At 39.4% G+C, this 21,835-nt stretch overlaps 1 protein-coding gene across 1 annotated transcript in view; it reads left to right on the top strand.

Annotated features, from left to right (window-relative positions):
- The first annotated feature begins 2,146 nt into the window (after positions 1 to 2,146).
- The window catches only part of LOC122115833 (nebulin related anchoring protein), a 68,820-nt gene continuing 49,131 nt past the window's right edge, over positions 2,147 to 21,835 (top strand). Inside the window, exons 1-12 of the mRNA XM_042689394.1 lie at positions 2,147 to 2,218; positions 2,796 to 2,890; positions 3,418 to 3,505; positions 6,444 to 6,548; positions 8,696 to 8,800; positions 9,791 to 9,895; positions 10,776 to 10,880; positions 11,907 to 12,014; positions 12,308 to 12,412; positions 15,007 to 15,111; positions 16,276 to 16,392; positions 20,748 to 20,855. Of these exons, the coding sequence (XP_042545328.1) occupies positions 2,147 to 2,218; positions 2,796 to 2,890; positions 3,418 to 3,505; positions 6,444 to 6,548; positions 8,696 to 8,800; positions 9,791 to 9,895; positions 10,776 to 10,880; positions 11,907 to 12,014; positions 12,308 to 12,412; positions 15,007 to 15,111; positions 16,276 to 16,392; positions 20,748 to 20,855 (1,218 nt within the window). The remainder of the gene's footprint in view (positions 2,219 to 2,795; positions 2,891 to 3,417; positions 3,506 to 6,443; positions 6,549 to 8,695; positions 8,801 to 9,790; positions 9,896 to 10,775; positions 10,881 to 11,906; positions 12,015 to 12,307; positions 12,413 to 15,006; positions 15,112 to 16,275; positions 16,393 to 20,747; positions 20,856 to 21,835) is intronic.

Here is a 21,835-nt window from a genome sequence, read left to right on the forward strand (position 1 = left end):
TTTAGTCCCTTAAGTGATTCCATTTTTGGTTACAGAGGGTTTTTCCTTCTCTCACTTTCTGACATCCAGTGAAGCAGCAGAAGTTACAGTACAAGTCCAGTTAAACATCATCCATTTCAACCGTTCCTGTTTTCACAAGTGTTGTGGATATAGACTGCAATCACAGCCTTAGTCAGGAAAATACTGGGCAGTTTTTTTTCCTTCAGTGAAATCAACCTTAATTCCTCAGCCCTCTAGAATGAGAAGTAGCTCATTCTCAGTAGTTATTGAGACATCGTCTGCCCATTCCCAGGTAAGGCCTTGAGAAGTCTGGTACCTAGCAAAACATCTGGAGTCTTGCTGCTTGGATCATATTTCAGCCTGGGATTCTGCTGAGCTTGGAGTCATTGCTGTAAGTCCCCTCTCCCTGAATGCAGAATGAAGTCTGCACCCCCAACCTAACCTTCCACTCTCCAATAGTGTCCCTTTGTCATATCAACACTACTGGTTTCTTTTAACCTACCTAGGGGAATATTTCAGAGCTTTGGAGGTCAAAGGTCATCAATTAGTAGCCTACTAGAAAGATACTACCCTGTTTCATTGTTTTATTAAAAGGAGGCCGGGGCAGTTGGGAGTCAGCTTCTTGTATAAGTGCATATCTCTGTCTTCTCTGGAAAAACCAGAATACTTGGTGATGCTGAGTACTGACTCCATATAGGCATAGATGTAGATTGTAATCACAGCCTTTGTCCAGGAAATATTGCTTGTTTCCCTCGGGGCTCATGCTCACCCATTTTGGAGGGTCCTACCATGACCCATGACCTATGACTTCACACTGGTCTCTGTAAGCATTATGGTGTGAGTAATAGCCTTATTTCATTAATTCACTAAGTACTTATTGAGCATCTTTTACATGCTTGATCTTGTTCTAGATCTTGGAATTATGAACCCAAGTATCCTGTTTTTGTTGGAACTTATATTTTGATAGAAATGACACAATATTTTACAACAGATGTGTTGATAGTCTTTTAGATGGGCAGCTGCTATGGAGACTATAAAGATGCTGGAGGGAATAGATAATGAAAGTAATGAGCTCAGGGAAGAAACAGGTAAGGCACCATTTTTTTGGGGGAGGGGGGTCCGGTCATGGGGCCTGAACTCTGGGCCTGGGTGCTGTCCCTCAGCTCTTCAACTCAAGGCTAGCACTCTACCACTTGAGCCACGGTGCCACTTCCGGCTTTTTTCTTTTTTGCTTATGTGGTGCTGAAGAATCGAACCCAGGGCCTCATGCATGCAAGGCAAGTGCTCTGCCACTGAGCCACCTTCTCAGCCCCAAGGCACCATTTTTTAAAAAGTGTCTTGATAAGGTGATAATTTAAGAATAGACTAAAGGAAATCGTCACCTCACAAAGTCAGAAAAAAAAGATTTTGTCTTCAAACTACCCCGTTAGGACCTGTGGACCCAGGGTATAATCAGAGACGTTCTTTTGGAGCACTGCAGAACAAAATTATAGAAGCCACAACACCACGAGTTCTTATATTTGCATTCAACCCAAACGTTTACTTTCACTGCTCGAAACATTTTTAGTAGATAAAGCTAAAATTTAAATCTAGTCTTTACCTTCCCAGGGAAGTGCGTGGACCCTATTTTATTTCCTGTATTTTGAGGAGCATAGCTGGTCTGTCTGCTTTAGTCATCGGATGTCTAGAGTCAGCTTTTCTAATTTGATCATCACATGAAGGTGTGGTTATTCTTTAAAGTTCTTTTCTTGGGTTATGATCACAGCTAGTGTTTAAGTGCCACACGCTGCCCAGTCACACACCGTGATTTTGTTATCCACATAAACATGATGCTGTCCCGTGAGTTCACTTTTCTATTTAGAGAAGCAAGTCAGCTAGAAATACCTCCACCTTATTTCCCAGACGCATGCGTGCTGAGTGAGTTGCCAAAATAGTCCTTGAGTAAGTGGTGGCTTTAAAAGCCAGCCAACTGCGGACTTCAAAACAGAAAGTCAGCAAAGGAAGGTGGAAGTTGGATTCTGAAGGATCAAGGCACCCATAGGAGTTTGACAGTAGTTGAGATTTGGGAGACGCGGGCAACTCAGCTGGGCTCTAGTTAGAGATCTTGCCTACCTGCTACATTTGTCTTCTGTCTACACTCTCCAAGATGAATGTTCAGGCTTGCTCTAGGTGTGGCTATGGGGTTTATCCTGCTGAGAAGATCAGCTGCATAGATCAGGTCAGTAAACAGTTCTTAGCCTTTGGGAAAATCAGAAATACACATGGGACATTTATCTTCTCACATACAGATATGTGGGCATTTTTTAGCTATCAGGAAAAGATGTCTTACCTACTTTTGTTAGATTCCAATCATTTCTGTGTTCTTCCATGTTGCCTAAGAAAAGCTAACCATCTGGGAGGGGGGGTGTAGTTAATGAAGAGAGAAAGGGAGAGAGAATGCAGTTATAATATTCAATGCATAACCAATAAAATTAGGAAAATTGAGGGGAGGGGTTGGGTGGATAGGGATGAAAGAGAATGTTAAAAGGGGTGATATCATTCCAGATGCATTGTACTTATAATTTGTTGGATGGTAACTCATTTGTACAACTACTTAAAGATAACAAAAATACAATTTAAACAAAAAAGAAAAAAGTTATCCATCTGTTTAATATATCACATTTGTACACGTGGTTTTTAACTTAAAATACAAATCTTCAGCTTATCTCAGGTTTTTTTTTTAAACTGAAGTATATAAGAGTCCTGATTTGTGGGAAAAATAGGTGATTTCCAAATCTTTCCTATATGATTTCTAGATATGGCATAAAGCATGTTTTCACTGTGAAGTCTGCAAGATGATGCTGTCTGTTAATAACTTTGTGAGTCACCAGAAAAAGCCGTATTGTCATGCGTAAGTATTTGATACCCTTGAGTTCCCAGCACCTCTTGAGTTATGTTCATTTTAGAACAAATAGCCAACGAAAGGCTTAGTTCATATACTTCATGGTTAAATCCAAGAAATGTCTCCCAAAAGTGTTTTCTGAGGTTCAGTCTTTGGAGATCTAAAAGGAGATTTTATACAATGGACAGAAAAATCTTACGTTTATTAATAAAGATCAACTCTAGTCACTATAACATCATCTCAAACTTGTCGATATTTGTGGAACAACATACAACATACAACTTTTTTATATTCATTTTTATTTTTTCCAAATGTTTTCAAGTGACCATATCCAGTTTCATTGTACACATTGAATTTGGTTCATTTGAGCCTTTTTTTTTTTTCTCTAAGACTCGTTGCCTGGAAAGTTGCTAACAATACTTAATTCAGTTTTTGGTGTATTGGCTTTGAAAAGTAACAATACCTTTAAGAATAATTAGTCATTTTGCACCGAGTACATTTTAAATTTTGATTTATGTCTATTTCTTTGCTTGCAGCCACAACCCTAAGAACAATACGTTCACTAGTGTCTATCATATTCCTTTAAATCCAAATGTGAAGAAGTCATTGGGTGCCATGGGTGGGGTAAGTCACTTACTTTTGCTTTTGAAATAGCTTTGAAAGCAGATACCTTTGCATAAGCACCTGTTAGATTTTAAGTGTCTCTGTCTATTCGTGAACAGTTGATTTCCTCCACTTACACATGCAATGTGTAGTTGAGTAACAAAATGTTGCTCTCTTCCATCAACATTTGGGACCAATACACAGGATAATCTAGGTTCAGGAGTTGAGCCTCTTCATTCTAATATAATCTTTATATCTGGTCAACTCTAGACATACTGATATTCATTTATACAACAGTCCCTGCTTGCATTAGGTGCTTACTTTAAAAAGTTTGCATAATTGGGGAAAACAAAGGAGGATAAGAAATGTACTCATTACCTTGCTCATGTAACTGTAACCCCTTTATTCAGTATTTTCACAATAAAAAACTTATAAAAAAGTTTGCATAGTTGAAAAATATGGAAAGGGTCCTACTTTTCTTTCCTCTATAATATCTCAGTGGAGAAAATTAAAAACCTCCAGTTCCATGCTCTTAAATTTTCCTGAATTTAGTAGTTGCTTATGATTATATAAGCTCCCTCATCCACTAGTACAGGTCTAGGTCAAGATATTTTGATTTGGTAATAAAATTTGAGTAGATGGGGGTTGGGATGGAAGACAAAGAGGCCTTGTTCATAAGCCTGACTCTTTTGAAAAGTCGGCACTAAAGTTCAGTTAAATACCCAGCTGTTGATTAAACTCTTGCATCTGTTAAAGTGATGAATCATTGAACTTATCCTGTCCAGGCCCCAGGAGAGGTTGCTCTGTGGGATGGAGCTTAATAGTTTTCTAAAATTAGAAAGTTACCCAGGAGGTGGAGGACTCTCTAGTAATCTCTGCTTGCCTGAGACTCCCTTCCTGATGTCACCTCACCTCATACTGACTCTGATACCTGCCAGCCTGTCCTCACAAAAGTGTGGACAGGGGAGAAAGATAAAAGGGGTGACACTGATCAAGATTTGTTGTATTCCTGTATTTATTTGTTCAAAGGCGATTCCTTTGTGCAACTACTTAAAGATAAAAATGCAATTAAAAATAAAGTGCGTTTTTAACAGAGCTTTTGCTCTTGCCACAGGCAGTAATGCAGAGTCCCAGTATGCCTGTCTATTGGTTTTTACATGCAATCTAAGGATGACTAAAAGTATATGTGAGCATGTAGGTAGGCTATATGCAAACACTATGACATCTATATCAGAGACTCAAGAACCTACTGATTTTTGTTACATGTGCGTGCGTGTGTGTGTGTGTGTGTGTGTGTGTGTGTGTGTGTGTGTGTATCTGGCTGTCTGGCTGTCTGGCTGTGTCTGTTGTGTGTATGTGTACCAGTACTGGGGCTTTAACTTAGGGCCTGGGTGCTGTCCCTTAGTTTTTTCACTTAGGACTGGAGCTATAACTCTTGACCTACAGCTCTAGTTTTGGCTTTTAGTGATTTAATTGGAGATCAGGATCTCACAAACTTTTCCATCCAGGCGGCTTTGAACCTTGATCTAAGATCAAGGAGATCTAAGGAGATCTCAGCCTTCTGAGTAGCTACCATTACAGGCATGAGGCACCAGCACCTGACCGTAGTGTATTTTATAGCATTGGCTGACTGATTTTTTTTTTTTTTTGTCTGTAATGTGGCTTGAACTCTGGGCCTGGGTGCTGTCCCTCAGCTCTTCAGCTCGAGGTGAACACTCTACCACTTGAGCCACAACGCCACTTTGGATTTTTTCTGTGTGTTTTGTTGGTGATAAGAGTCTCATGGACTTTCACAACCGGGCTGGCTTTGAACTACAATACTCAAATCTCAGCCTCCTGAGCAGCTAGGATTATAGGCATGAACCACTGGCTCCCAGCTAGATGATTTTTAAATTAACATGCAAACCTGAAAGCCTAGACTTGTAAGCCAAAAAACAAATTGATAAACAAATTGAAGAATATAAGACATCAGATTTCAAGATTTACTGTAAAGGCAGTACAAATCACTCAGAGGAGGACTGCACAAAAATATTCAGTGGCCTAAAATACAAGATCCAAAAATTGACTTGTTCATATATGGTCATTTGATTTATAACAGAGGCACAACTATAATTCAACATAGCAAGAATAATTAAATAAGTGTTTGAATGATTTGATGTTTGTTACAAAAAAATGTACTTGACTCCTGCCTTACATCTGAACACACACACACACACACACACACACACACACACACACACACACACACACAACTCAGATGTTATTGATCAAGATGTTGAAAGTAAAATTATACCATGAAAAAGGCCTTTATGAAATCAGCGAGCTAATCATTTCTAACATGGTATCTTAAAAAGCTCTCTGGGTGACAGTTACACAGGCTAATTTATGAAGAATGTAAGTCTGATATACAAGGTTTTCTGAAATTACTCTAACATGAAGACTTTGGGCTGTATGTTAAATTTAGAGAAAATGTATCTCAATCTTTGTTTTGTCATCATGGGGCTTGAATTCATGACCTGGGTGTTGTCCCTGAACTGTTTTGCTTAAGGCTAGTGCTCTACCTCTTTGAACCATAGTGCCACTTCCAGGGTTCTGGTGGTTAATTGGAAATAAGTCTCATGGACTTTCCTGCCAGAGCTGACTTCTAACTGTAGTCCTTAGATCTCAGCTCCTTGAGTAGCCAGGATTACCAGGTGTGAACCACCAGCACCTGGCTTGATCTTATTTTTAATTGTGCTACTTTATAGAGCCTTGTACAGAGAGCACTCAATATGTGTTATCTGGCTGATGGCTCAGATGGGACCATGGTGAGATGTATTGTACCCAGATTCCTTGTAGTGCAATAAAAATGCTTTGCAGTTGAGTCTTATAGAAAAATCTCCCCCAATTTAGCTGCATAATATTTCTTTTCTTTCTCTTCTCTGATGGAAACTTTATTGATGGTATCTTTATCATACAGATCAGTGACCGAGTAGATGATGAACAGTTTAAATCAGTTTTTCACTGGGACATGAAATCCACGGATGGAGTAGGTGTACCTAACAACCAACCACTGGTGAATGAGGTGAGAAAGGCCTGATACATGGGTTTGGAGAGAGAGAGAAGAGTGACATACTTTGAAAATTATATGCACAGATGTCTAGGGAAAGCCAATTCGTTTTCTTTTCATCCAGTTTGTAACTCAAGATATTTATGGAGTACTTTTATCAATGTATCTTAACTCTGCTCCAGTTCAGTTTACTATCTAGTCCCTTCCATCTAGTGTTTTTTTTTAATCACTGAGAACAGGTGCCCTGGCTTGAGGCCAATACCATTTTCCTCTGATGCTTCACTGAGCCCAGCCCTTCCTCTCCATGGCTCTGTCTTCATCATGACCTATGTCATTCCTGCCTGGACCTCTGTGAGGCCTTCCTGCAATGCCTTTCCCTCTTGTAGATTGGCCTCTCAGCCTACTGGGCCATGTCAGTCACACACAGCCTGCTGGATTACCCTAACCTATTTCTCTGCCCACTTCAGAATTCCTCAGCCATGTATTTTTAATTGTACACCCAAGACTTGCATTTTTGTCATTGTAAAAAAATATCCTACTAGTACTTTTTTTAATTATCAAGGTGATGTACAGAGGGTTGCAATTATATAAGTAAGGTGATAGTACTTTTTTTACTTTTTATTGGTTGTGTGGGGCTTGAACTTAGGGCCTGGGCACTGTCCCTGAGCTGTTTTATTCAAAGCTAGCGCTCTACCATCTGAGCTACAGCTCCACTTCTGGTTTTCCAGTGGTTAATTGAACATAAGAGAGTCATGGAATTTCCTGTTGGGGCTGGCTTCACATCATGATCCTCAGATCTCAGATTCCTGAGTAGCTAGGATGACAGATGTGAGCCACCAGTGCCAGGCCTAACAGTCCTTTACTCACAACTTCCCATCTGTTTCATCGTTATCCTTCTGGAGTTTTCTGTTTACTTACATCTATCTATCTTGACTGTGTTTGCTTGTAGCAATCTATCATCAGGCCTCCCAAGCTGGTGTGGATAGTGTGGTCTGGGTACACCCGTAAGAGGGCAGGGCTAGTTCCAGTTTCTGTGTTGCAGAGTTTCAGTGTATACCCCTAGGCAGACTGTGGGGACACCTGTTTCCCCCACACTCACCCCAATGCTTGATATTACCGGATAAAGATTTTGTGTGTTTTCTTACACTTTGTTTACATTTAGCTTTCCCTCCACCTGTTATTGATACTGTCATAAAATCCTCTTGGATCTCCAAAGCCTAGCTCTGCCCAACCTGCCAGCTTGTCCCACCTGCAGCCCATCTGCTGTCTCCAAGCTCTGCCCCTCCTGTCCAGTTACATTCAGCTCCTTGTGGTCTTTAAGACAAACCCCTCACCCTCTAGCCTTCCTTCACAGCAAGTCACACTCCTGCAGTTCGCTTGGTAGATAGTCACTGACTCTGCTGTGTGCTAAGCTATGGGGATTCACTCGTGAATGATGCATGAAATTCCTGTTTCATGGCATGGACCTAGCTGGCATAGGCCATTTCCTTCTTTGCTTCTATTAACTGTAGGCCTTAGCCCTAGAGTTCCAGCTCAAATTCTATTCTATTTTATTCTATTTTCAAATTCTATTCTCCCTGCCAAAACCAAAGCCCAGCCCCTACAGACTGTTTGACAGCTTACTGTTTTCAAAGCTTATGCAACCCTACCAATGTTTCCTAATTGTTTTTTGTTTCCTATGTTTGTTTTCTCTCCGCTGTTAAATTATAAATATCTTTAAAGAGAAATTTGTCTTTTGTCTTTTGCCTTTCTCACTGTCAGTTGTCAGGAACATAATAGACAGTAGGTTTTTTTGAAGTGTGTCTGAATAATGCCGATTAATCTCAGGTTGTCTGTCAACAAGGACTTCCCCACCCCTGCCCAATCTTAGCAAATGATGAGCAACAATGTGTTAAGTTATATTTAGACTTTCTTCTATATCATTAACATATCTCAGGAAATTCAATTATTTAGGATGTTAGGGCATTTTTGTAGTCTGAAAAAATGTGCACTCTAGTTAGTGGAGACTTACCACTCATCAAGAGGAGCTTATGATGGTTTTTAAAGAACATCTTATTTTGCGAAGTATGTGAGTGTTACTAGGAATGTGGGCAGATAGCGGGATCTTGGCAACCAAATGTACAGGGCATGTGTTTATAAGCACCTGTGTGTTTCCTTTATAGAGAGCCTACTGGCCTGGATATGGGGAAGGGAACACTTGGTGTCCAGGAGCTCTGCCAGACCCTGAAATTGTCAGGATGGTTGAGGCACGACAGTCTCTTGGTGAGGTAAGGACTCTGAACAGGTATTTGAATGATGAGTTTGAGTATTCTTTTATTTTTAGGGTTGTGGTAAACAAAATACTTGTCCCTCTCAATGATTCCCTAATCTCTGGAATCTGTGCAATGTTACCTGATTAGTCAAAGAGACTATGCATCTGTGCTTCAATGAAGGCTCTTGACAGGAAGGTCCTGGATTCTTAGGGAGGGCTAGGTGTGATCACACAAGTCTCCATGACCTGGAGGTGGGAGGATCAGAATTAGGGGAAAGTTGCTGTGCAATGACAAAATCAGAGGTCAAAGTCATGTGGGTCTAGGCACCAAGGAACAAAAGGCCCTTCAGATGCTGGAGACAATAAAGAGATGGATTCTCTTCTAGTCCTTCCAGAATGAGTCAACCTTGATAGTCTACTTTAACCTTCTGACCTCCAGAACTGTAAGAGATCTTTGAGATTTGCCATAGAAAGGCAATCGATCCCTGATTTCAGAGGTCATTATTTGCAGAACATATCCCTGGCCTTTAGCACATACCTACCCTTTGAAGAGTCCACTTTGGGAAATACTGTTAATCTTCATGACTTTTCTTTTAGAAAATGGAAAGACAGTGAAGTGCACATGATACGATGATATGTCTCATTAGGAAAAGTAATGATCAGAGATGCTCAGAAAGAAAGGAGGAAAAGCAAGACATTCTCTCCCTTTGCTGTAAAACTACTCCCAGCAGAAAAATTTTATCAAAGTGTCATTGCACTAATTACTAACATAAAATCCTTGGAGACAAAGTGTTATGCCAGACTTCCCATAATTTGATATAAACATTGAAGGGGATAGCCTTAGATGTGGGGAATGTGTTCCTCAGTGTGGATGGTGATTTGCAAATACCATTTTCAAACTTAACTCCAGGAGATGGAAATGTTTCCAAAGTATCTAATGAATCCTGTTTTCCTTAGTTTTTTTAGTTCTCAACCAGTACAAAGCTTTCATTGTTTTAACCAACAGGAATACACAGAAGACTACGAGCAACAGAGGGGTAAAGGGAGTTTCCCAGCCATGATCACACCTGCTTATCAAAGAGCCAAGAAAGCCAACCAACTGGCCAGCCAAGTGAGTGTCCCAGTGCCCACTTTTTTGTGTGTTGGTTGTAGGGCTTGAATTCAGGGCTTTGGATACTGTCTCAGAACCTCTTTGTGCTCAAGGCTAGCACTCTACCACTTGAGCCACAGCACCACTTCTGGTTCTTGAGAAGTTAGTTGGAGATAAGAGTCTCATGGGGACTTTTCTGCCCAGGCTGGCTTTGAACCGCAATCCTTAGATCTTAACCTCCTGAGTGTCTAGGATTACAGGCGTGAGACACCGGTGCCCAGCCCTAGTGCCCACTTTTATCAATGATTGTGCTAAGTTTTGGGTTTATGAAGCTCTGTGATTCAGGGGAAAAACACACATACATAAGTGAGTGCTTTGGACCATAGGTATAGATAGCATTGCATGATGTAGAAAATTGTGTTTTTATATATCCCAATTGTTGACCTTCTGTTCCTTGATTTGGCCACACCTACAAAATGGACAGAGACCATATAGGTATAGCTCACCCAAAGACCGGACCAAAATATTTTGGGGGGTTGCTGATTTTTTAAAACTTAACTCTGCAAGAGTAGCATAGTTTATTGATTAAGAACTTATTTGGAGCCAGCATGTTGGGATTTGAATCCTGACGTTATCTCCTATTTGATGTATGGCTATGGGGAAAATTACTTAACCTCTCTGTTTCCCTAGCTTCTCATTTGTAAATAGGGAAAACATTAGTTCCATCACTGTATGTAGTTGTTACAGATATTAAATTAAGTGCCATGAGACCCTCCTCACCTCCCCACTGGCTCTCTGTAAGTATAGTCTGATGCTGTAGCTCCTTTAGAGCTGCTTGGAAAGGTTCTTACAGGGAGTGTGAGGCAGTCGTGACCTTCACTCTGTGCTGTCTCCTCTTCAGGTGGAATACAAGAGAGGGCATGATGAACACATCTCCAAGTTCACCCCAGTGGCAGATACCCCTGAACTCCTACGGGCCAAGGCTGGAGGACAGCTTCAAAGTGATGTAAGAAATCATGAAGGATAAGCCATACAGGTCTTAGATGCCTTTTTCTTTGTTAACTGGAGGAGAAGAAAGAGAGAATATAGGAGGCCTCCTAGTCTTCCCTTGATCCCAGGAAGAATTTTCTCAGACTGAGTCTAATATGTCAGCTAGCATGCACTTCACAAACATTCTTTTTTTTCTCTCTTGTCGGTCATGGGGCTTGAACTCTGGGCCTGAGCACTGTCCCTCAGCTCTTCAGCTTAAGGCTAGCGCTCTACCACTTGAGCCACAGTGCCACTTCCAGTTTTCTGGTGGTTTATTGAAGCTAAGAGTTTCACAGCTTTTCCTGCCCGGGCTGGCTTTGAACAGCAATCCTCAGATCTCAGCCTCTTGAGTAGCTAGGATTATAGGTGTGAGCCACTGGCACCCGGTTTCACAAACATTCTTTAAGGTGAAACCTTGAGACCAGATTAATACCAAACTAGATGTATCTCATTAATCTGAAAGAAATCTCTCTTTCCAGTACAAATTAGGGAACATAAGTTTTGAAGAATTTTTTCCACTTATCTTTTCATTCAGTGCTGAATAGCAAACAAAGACCAAGAATTTAGTGTTTAGCTGAGCCAGAGGTGAGGACAAAATACAGGTTTGCTTTAATAAGTGATTTCCACACCTGCCTTAGCCTAGATCTGAAATTAAGAAGCCTCCATTAACTCCCAAACTTGACCATAGCTCCTCAAGGACAGACTCTTACTCCTCTGCCCAGCCCCACCAGCTGGCCCGCACCAGATGGAACACAAAGATGCTCTGAACTCCATGTTGAGTGTCTCCATTTGTCTCCACACATTGCACTGGGTATCAGAACTAAAAACAAGTAGATTGTATGCACATGGTGGACCATGCTGTAATTATGTCAATTATATGCCTTAAGATCTGTCTTACAGAATGGGCGAGGTGTCATGGGACTCCTTAACAGAACACCTGACAGATCATCCAGCCTATGATAAGATTGTAGCATGAGATATACTTTTGTTTTTAATTCTCTAGGTGAGATACACAGAAGACTATGAACAACAGAGAGGGAAAGGCAGTTTTCCTGCTATGATCACCCCTGCTTATCAGATAGCCAAAAGAGCCAATGAGCTGGCAAGTGATGTAAGTGCTCATAGTTATGTTGTCACATGGAAGAAACATGAAGTTAACATGAACTTTTGGAGCCCAACTTCCTGTTTGCTTTTGCATGCTTGCTGATGCCAAGAAGTAGTTTTTCTCCATAGTGTTTAATCATTTTTACCATGACATTGACCTGGTACTTCTGTGTTTAAGCCATATGCCTTAGACTCAAGAATAATAGAGCAAGAATATTCCACAATTCATTTTTTTTTACTCTTCTGACTCCTGTTTCTGGGAAGCTAGACTTACTGAGTTTGTCCTTTGCTTCCAAATAGGTGAGGTACCATCAACAATATCAACGAGAGATGAGAGGAGTAGCTGGCTCAGCTACTGGAGCTGAGGGTACTTTGACAAAGGAAGGTGTAGTCCGGTATGACCAGGTATGTGATACAATGTCTTTCTGGGAGACTGGTCTTTTCTATAGGCAGTTCTCAGGTTGGCCTCTATTAGCTGGAACACAGTTCATGTCCATTTGTGGGTTGTGCTTAATCTTTGTTCATGAATTCTGGATTTTCTAAGCCAGAAAGTAGCAGACAGATAGACAGGGATCAACTTGACCTATGTAAGATAATAGATTCTAAGTATTTATTTTTTATAATTAAAGATTCTATACAACTATGGCAGCTTGGCCAAGAATAAAGCATTCTTCTCAGTTCACTGAAGAATAGTCCTAAAGACTAAGATTGATTATATTTTGTCCATCATTGCCTAAACATGAAGGTAATCAAAAAAAGTATCTTAAAAAATATGGAGCAGTTTGTTGCATAGCAGGGCTCATTTCTTTAGGAAGTGAATTTCTTATCTAGGTTCCTAGATAAAGCAAAGAGTGCATACCTTTTTTATTTCCTGATTGCATTTCTTAGATGAACTTCATCTTTTCAGAAAGAGAAAAGTTGGATACAACAGATAAAAGCAAGTTTTTATTTGCATATCCTTTAGTGTTTTCTGTGTGTTGTGCATAGTAATGGAAGCATCATTTATTTTCAGTTACAAATTTTAAAAAAGAAATGGAAGTGAGAAAGTGTACATACTGGAATGATTTTCTCTTAATTAGTTTGAATTATTTGCCAGTAGATAGGCTCTACCAGACACATAACCCATGAAGGAAGTTATTTCTCTTCTTTAGAATAGCAAGTTGCCATACTTTTGTGTGCCATTAGAATGTATATGAAGGTTTTGTGTCTGGTTGTAATCACTTTGCTAATATCTATCAAAGCAATAATAATACTTGGTTTCACATCATAAAATCTATCAAATCCTACCTGTTAGTCATGTGGTATCTTAATGATTTAAATTCAATGAAAATATGCTTTTAATTGTTTCATGTCTTAAATATGTCATTTAGAAGGCTTAGAAAAACTTTTACAAAATCAGTTCTATTTAAAACAATCTGGCTTCATTAATATAATTGGCAAAAATATTTTGCATAGTTTTGCCTACCCCTAGTTATAACATATATATAATTTCATATCTGTGTCATAGTTCATCTATGTGTGTTCATATGATTACATTTTATCTATGGGTGTGAACATATTTTGAAATATAATTTCATAGTCTTATTTTTGGCTCTTGATTATTTGAACAATTTGATTGAAGTTTCTAGTCTTAAAAGCAAACATGAGAGTCTACATGGGTGTTGTTTGATACCCTAGTTAGCAGCTGTTGAGGGGACTCAACCTAGCCTGGCATTTAGCTGGGTAATTTGGCAGGAATTGCCAAGCCATGAGTAGGAGGGAGTGAGAGAGAAGCAGGGGGACAGGCAGATAAACTATAAATATCTGTAATGCCTTAAGTGCCAACCAGTTCATTCTTTTTTTTAATGAATAACTCAACTTGTGAAAAAGACTGTATCAGGTAATCAATTTATTATTTGTAACCAATGAACTCCTTAACAGAAGTAGATGTCTTAGGAAAAGATTTATACACACACACACACATACACACACACACACACACACACACACACACACACACACACACACACACACACACACACACACACACACACATGCATACATTAAAATAAAGCTACCAACACAAAACTATAAAGCAGGATAGGAGAAAACATAGAGCAAATTGGACCCAATGGTTTAAGAAAATGTGTGTGCCAAAGTCCAAGCTGTTGAGATAAACTTCTGCCTAGAGCAGACCCCAGAGAGTTGGAGTTATGAGCCCAAAGAGGTACAAGAAGGAGTGTCTCAGGTTGTTGAGTAAGATGCAAATGAGGAATCAGCAGATTCTGCCCAAGGCAGGACTTCGACCAGGGAGTGACTCAGAGGCTTCTAAGTGAAGGTGCATCTGAGCAGGTCATGGAGTAAATCTGGCTGCCAGCGAAACACAGGAATACTTCCTTCTCAGTCATGTCATGATGATCCCATGAGCAAAATTTTCCTTTTTGGGCATGGGTGAATAGTATGGAAAAGAATAAAGAAAACTGAAAAGTGAGATTATAGTCCTTTGTTTAAAATACATACTCACTCCTATTTCAGATAATCTGGTAGCATTTCAAAGCTTTTCATCCCTAAATTACGAACATTTGTGTTCTATTTCTTTTCTGGTTACATGACAAACATCAATATTTGGATGTCAAATCATAGACCTCTTCATAGACCAATCATTGGACCCAAGTAAAGTAGTATTCAAGATTATATATGGGAAGACGACGTTCTTTGCTGGCATGAGTTAAGACACATGCATTCCTTAGAGCATGAAACTGGGAAACGGGTCAAGTATCTTGGTTTATCCAATGGAAATATTAATGATAATGGCAAGAATTACCACTTGCTTTGTGCTGATTATGTATTAGCCACTAGTAAGTGAGTCTGACTTCCGGGATCTAACATCTTACCCATCACACAGTACATCTCCAGTGGCAATCACTGGACCAGTGTGGATGGACTGTGTGGGAACAGGCTCTAGGGGTTGTTTTAGGGCGGGGAGCATAAGTAACCAAAGTTTCTGATTGGCTCAGCAGGGTTACTTGGAGGAGAATGGAGAGCCCAGGGGAAAGGGCAGCTTCCCAGCCATGATCACCCCTGCTTATCAGAATGCCAAGAAGGCTAATGAACTCGCCAGTGACGTAAGTACCATCCAGGGGCAGCTTATCAGCAGAGGCAGAAGAGAAGAGGCACTGAAGAAACCTACACACAGATACATTCCTTAGAGCTCAGCCAAAGTACCATGTTATTCTAGCCCTCAGTTCCCATCCAAATTTCTGATGCCTTCTTTTGCTGTTCAGAGTATTTGGTTGCATTTACTGCTTCCAAGGAGCTTGGCAGAGACAAGTAGCACAACTCACTTTAGGTCATTTGAAGTAAGTACAAAACTAGTCCAGCTAGATAAGATGGGGTTAGGAACGTCTTCACCAGAAAGTTGCTGAGAAATTGAGCATTTTAGAAGTAGAGCTGATTAAAACCAGTCATATGTTTATCAACCCGAGCATAGGCCAGTGATAAAATGATTTTTATCTACAGAATGATAGCCAGCTGGCAATGTTTGAAAGGTGAGCTATAATTAAACATGGTAAAGTGAAGTACCCATTGCAGATCTTAATGTGCCAGCTTGAACTTGGTCTCTAGTCAGAACCAAGCAGTGCTTTCTTCCACCTTGGCCCTTCTTGAGTCTGTTACCATCCAATTAGTATTCACTTTCCCAGAACAGCACCACTTTTGCCCTGAGAAGGGAAATATATGACATTATTTCACTTTACATCCCCTTAGCAGGCCAAGGGTGAAATGATGGGCAAAATTAAATTGCAATTGCATCCTTTCTTATGATCATTTTAAGACCTTTTTAAAATACCAGATCACAGTATAAACTGTAAGAACTGTGAAGCAGGGCATTAAAAACTTTAATACAGAAAAGACCTAGCAGTTTATTTTGTTTGTCTTTGTGCTGCTATTGGAGTTTGCTCTTGGTTTTTTTTCCCCTCAAGGCTGGTGCTGTACCACTTGAGCCACACCTCCAAATCTGAATTTTTGTTATGTACCTGGATATAAGAGTATCTAGACATTTATACCTGGGCTAGTTTTGAACTGTGATCCTCAAATCTCATAAGTTTTGAGTAGTTAGGATCATAAGAATAAGCTACCGGATCCTATCTTCAGTTTATCGATTTAATGGAGGAAAATGTCCACAACTCTTTTCCCTCTAGAAAATTTTATTGAGTAAATATTAATGTTAAGTCTGGGGTAATTTCAGAGTAAGTTCTCTCACAACAACCACTCTTGTATGTTTGTTTCAGCTCAAATACAGACAGGACTTCCATAAGATGAAAGGCGCTGCGCATTACCATTCTCTCCCAGCTCAAGACAACTTGGTTCTTAAACGAGCTCAGAGTGTGAATAAGCTTGTTAGTGAAGTACGTATGGAAATTAATAGTCACATTCACGTGTTTTCATCCACATTATTTCCTTGACAGAAACGGGCTAGGCCTGTAATTCAAACAATGCTGCTAAGAGTGTGATGCTACATGTACTATTGTTGGGTTACCAGAGAATGAATGTGCAGGAAAACTGATTAGCAAGATAGGCTCAAATAAATTAAATCTTTTTCCTGGTGGTTCAAAACTTTCTTCCCAAATCCTTACTGTGTTATAGCTATTCAAAAAAGACCAGGCAATGGATTTCTAGTTGTCAGAAAGATAACTTAAAACATGTTACTGTTGTAGGGTAAAAACCCAAGAACAGGAAGGGTGTTTCTAATGTCAGACTCTTCTTATCATTAGAGTAAGAATACAGAGTAGCTGTGTGTACCATGCAAATTCCTCTTACCTTACAGTCTGACCTGGCTGCTAGAAGGTACATATTGTTTGATCTACCTGTTTTAAGCTTTCTTGCAATGTTAGGACTACTTGGCAAGATACATCTCTAGTTCCAGGTCCTTTTTACACCCTACTATGTTTTTGCATCCCTTTTCAGAACTGTAAAGGTACCCAAACAGTCAACCTCTGGCACAAGGAAGAGTATGGCTCTGAAAAGTACTCCCATAAGAGGTTATATGCAACTCAGAAACAGAGATGCAAATGTCTTATTATTCTTCTTTAATCTCAAAAGGCTAGGCCATAATTTGCTATTCCAAAGCATGCATTGACCTATGGTCCTCTAACTTGAAACTGCTCAGAATTACAGTGATACTTTCTGAGCATCAGACACTTTAAAGTAGTAGATGGGTGTTGAGGCTTTGGATTCTGTGTTTAAACAAATGTTATAGGTGGTTCTGATGCTTTAGGGATTAGTACACTGTGGGCTCAGTGCTCAATGCAGCCCACAGCCTAATTTTGTAAATAAAGTTTTATTGGCACATGCCACATCATAGTCATGTATTGCCTGATTACGTTCCATCTGTCAATGTGGAACTTAGTGTATGATATATGAACCATGTGTGTGGCAAAGCCTGTAATGCTTATTATTGTGTCATGTTTTAGTTCAAGATGGGACCTTTGCCATGATAAAGCCATTGTTTTGTCATAGATCTGGAAAAGTAAAACTCCTGTTTCTGATTCATAGGAACTTTCAGGGACCAGAGTGGAATCAGGCCACTTGCATAGAACTGTCCACACTTTTGGGTTAGAATTCAACTCTATTTTGTTTTACCTTGTGTTATATTGTAAACATTTTATAACACATCTTGAATACTTTAAAAGGTATGTTATAGATATGATAACAATTAAGTTGTATTTCCTTTGTAAGAAGTCACAGGGGAACCTTCAAGTTCATTTTGCCCTCACTGTAGTTATGGTGTTCACCCTTACCTATCTTCTGCAGTAACCTGGGACACTTAAAGTCTATTAATAACCAAAGCCTCATGTCTTCAACCCAGGCACACCCATGAGAGCTCTAGTAGACTTATTATAAATTAAAGACACTCTATCAGTGTGGCTACCTTTGTTATACTCCTGTGTAAAGTACCTTTGTGGCTAATTTTTATTGAAATATACCCACAGAGATGTACATACATCAGAAGTATACAGTGAGAAGGATTTTTACATGTGGATAGATCTATTTAACTAGCTCTCAAATTAAAAATAGAGCATAAAGAGAAGTCTGGACATCTCCCTATAATCCTCTTAAGACATTTCCCCTTAAGAATAATCACCAGATCCCCAAAACCAGTTTTGCTATTAAATATCTATAGTTTTATCCAGGTGCCAGGGGTTCATGCCTGTAATCCTAGTTATTCAGGAGGCTGGCATCTGAGGGTCACTTTTCAAAGCCAGTCCAGGCAAGAAGGTCCATTAGATTCTTATCTCCAGTTAACCACCCCAAATCCAGAAGTAGAGTTGTAGCCTTAAGCAAAAAAGCTCAAGGAGCCAGGCACTGGTGGCTCACACCTGTAATCCTAGCTACTCAGGAGGCTGAGGTCTGAGGATCATGGTTCAAAGCCAACCTGAGCAGAAAAGTCCATGAGACTCTTATCTCCAATTAACCACTAGAAAACCAGAAGCAGTGCTGTGGCTCAAGAGGTAGAGGACTCGCCTTGAGCTGAAGAGCACAGGGATAGCGCCCAAGCCCAGAGTTCAAGCCCCACGACCGACAAAAAAAAAAAAAAAAAGTTCAAGGAGAGTACCCAAGCCCTGAGTTCAAGTACCAGGAACACCCTTATCCCCACAAAATGTATCTTGATGTGCAGTGATCAAATTCAGATCCTGGATGCACTAGTTAAGGGCTCTACCAGTGAGGTACATGACCAACTAAAGCTTTATCAGTTTTTGACTGTGTAAAGTCTTAGAGAGTATTTTTTAAAGGATTATCTATTTTTAACTTTTAGAAATTAATTGGTTATTTACTATTTGTTTTTGCAAAGGAAAACACATACAGTATCCTAGGCCTCATATTTTTACATCATGGGTTGAAATGTTTCCCACATTACTCTAGTCAAGTTCTGGAGACATTTTAAAGAGTGACTTTGGGTTGGGTTCTATTAAGTGTCTGGTCTTTTGGTTTGCAAGGTGGAGTATAAGAAGGATCTGGAAAGTAGTAAAGGTCACAGTATCAACTACTGTGAGACCCCTCAATTCAGGAATGTGAGAAAGATCTCAGAATTCACCAGTGATGTGAGTTGCTAATGCTTAAGCATGTGTTTGGGCATGTTTTGTGAGCTTATGTGTAAGTCTCCTGAGAGACAATCTATGTTAATAAATTGCTTTTGGGAGAAGCATGGCCTCAGGCACAAAGATCAATGAGTTTTGGATGAAGTTGGCAGCTGGAATTGGCCTATGTAGTGTCCATCTCTGTCCTACTTTCCCATCCCTCCTCCTTCCTCACACTTGACTTAGTAAGCTGGGCATTGACCTATCTATCCTCTCTGACCTTTTACAGCCCTTCTATACAGCAGAGTGCCCACTACTGGTGATGAACACCAGCAGCAGAGCCAAGCTAAGCATACAACATCTCTTCTCAATGTGACTCTGTGCTTCTGAGTTAACAGAAGATCTCCCTTACCCCTTCACTGCCCCCTGGGGAGCCAGACATTATTTCCTTTCTTACAAACAAGGAGACAGATAACTCAGTGCTATTTGGACATTCTCAGAAAAGCTCAAATGATGTATCCTTGATATTATCAAGGACTCCTTCAGAATTTATAATCAAGGGATAGTGTAAGGCTCTTGGTGAGTAATGTGGTGTAAATGTTGTGATTAAGAGTATCTATTTTAGGGCTAACATACTTGGTTCCATCATTAGTCCAGTGGTTAACTGTGGGCAAGTAAGTCAGATTCTCTGAGCCACTTTGCCTATCTTGTAAGATGAGGGTGCTGATAGTTCCCTCCTTTTCAGAAAGTGCTTGTCAGATAAGCAGAATCATGTTTGATATATAGCAACAGTATTCTACTTAAATATTCCCAGTCCATAGAAACTTAATAGTCTACTGGGGTTGGTCATGCCAATGAGCTTCATTATGAGCTGCCTAGATTTTCCCATTTATGATTTGTCATCATTCCATGTTGTCTTTACTTGATAGGCAGCATTCAGATATAGCATCATTATTTTACAAGTCTGCAGTAATAACTAATTTTTACCTCACAGAATTTTACCAAACTCATTACAGTCATTCCTCAGAATCCATGAGATACTGTTTCTAGATACTCCTTTATTGGTGAATATCAAAATCCTCAGAATATTGAAGTTCCTATAAAAACTGGTAGCCTTTGCCTCACCTGTATGCATCCTCACATGCACTTCATCTCTAGATTGCTTATAATACTAATATGATATGAATGCTATGTGAAGAGTTGGTATGCTGTATTGACAAGGGGGAAAATCCTGTACATGTTCAGTACAGCTGCAATCTTTTTTTCTGAATATTTTTGATTCATGGTTGAATCCATGCATGTGGGTCACATGGCAGAGGCTCAACTATATTTAGAAATAAAGGTAATGGCATGCAGTGGCTTCTACCAACCTCACCCACAGAGCCATCTATGGATGGTTGTCCATTGGTGAGCTCTACTTATCAACTCCTAAATGTGCTAAATTCATAATATGAAAACAAACAGATCCAGTCTGCATTATAACCCAGTGCCCATCAGACTCCTACTTCCTAGGCTTGCTTGAAGTTGTAAAAAAGGTGTTGCTTTTATTTTTATTCAAGGATGCAATGGATCCGTGAATAGATTATGTTGGATGATTGATATATTTGGACTTAGAGTATTAAAATAAGTAGTTTATCTTCAACCTGTTGACAAGTTTTCATTGGAAGTTTTGTATTTCCATGTAGAATAAATATAAAGAAAACTACCAGACCCACATGAGAGGCCACTATGAAGGAGTTGGCATGGATAGACGCACTCTCCATGCTCTGAAAGTTGGCAGTCTGGCCAGCAACGTGAGTACTTTTTGCAAGGGGCTGTGGGAGTCAGTGGGTGGGGCAATAGTAATTCAGCCCATTCTTTTTCAACCTCCATTTCTAAAACATTTGTGTTCTGGTTTGTAAAAATGGACCCATACAAATTTCTAGGTGTCAACCAATACCATCAACTATATATGAAATTTCATAAAATTTTCCAAGACTCAATTTATTTATCTTAGCTTTCTCTGGTTTGAAGAATACTTTGATCTATTATAATTGATCTGATATGATAAAATATGACAAAAAAGATTTTTAGTTTCTGAGAGATAAAGAGACATTGATGAGCATGGTTCAAATTTGAAATTCTTCAAGGTTCCAAAGCTTATGTGAATTATTTGAACTTGTTGGGTTGGTTGATGAGTTCATTTATTTAGTCATTATATTCTTTGAAGAGCTACTATGCCTCCATGTTGGTTAACATAGTGAGATAACAAAATAGATCAGGTACTTGTATTCCTTATATCCTAAAAGCTACTGATTTATCTTTAGCTTTATCAATCCAATTAAAAGAGTAGTAAATGCAGGTTAAAATCTTGGAAGTAAAGAGTACTTAAATGGATCTGATTTCCTTATTAAAACATACTAACATTAGGTTTTCTCTGAGTATATCAGATTTGATCAGAAGGGGGAAAAAATTCTCTGGAGATTCCTCAATTTTCATTTATTTTCTTGGGGTTCATCAAAAAGTACTTTTATTGTATACCCATGTGCAACAAATCATCCTTAATACAGACAACAAGGAGTCACATAACTAAAATGGAAACTGAAATAAATATGCTACTGATAGAAGTTAAGTGATTTGGGATTAATTAGGAAGAATTCAAATTAAAGGCAAAAGTGTGAACACAGTTTAATTTTCCTTGGAGCTGATGAAACTGAATTAATTTTGTTTCTGGCTATTTAAAAATACTCTTATGACATTCAAACAAGGTCAAAAGTAAGTGGTGTCTGCTTTC

The sequence above is a fragment of the Dipodomys spectabilis genome, unplaced genomic scaffold (assembly GCF_019054845.1).
Source record: "Dipodomys spectabilis isolate Male_0828 unplaced genomic scaffold, ASM1905484v1 ptg000125l, whole genome shotgun sequence".
Classification (NCBI taxonomy): Eukaryota; Metazoa; Chordata; class Mammalia; order Rodentia; family Heteromyidae; genus Dipodomys; species Dipodomys spectabilis.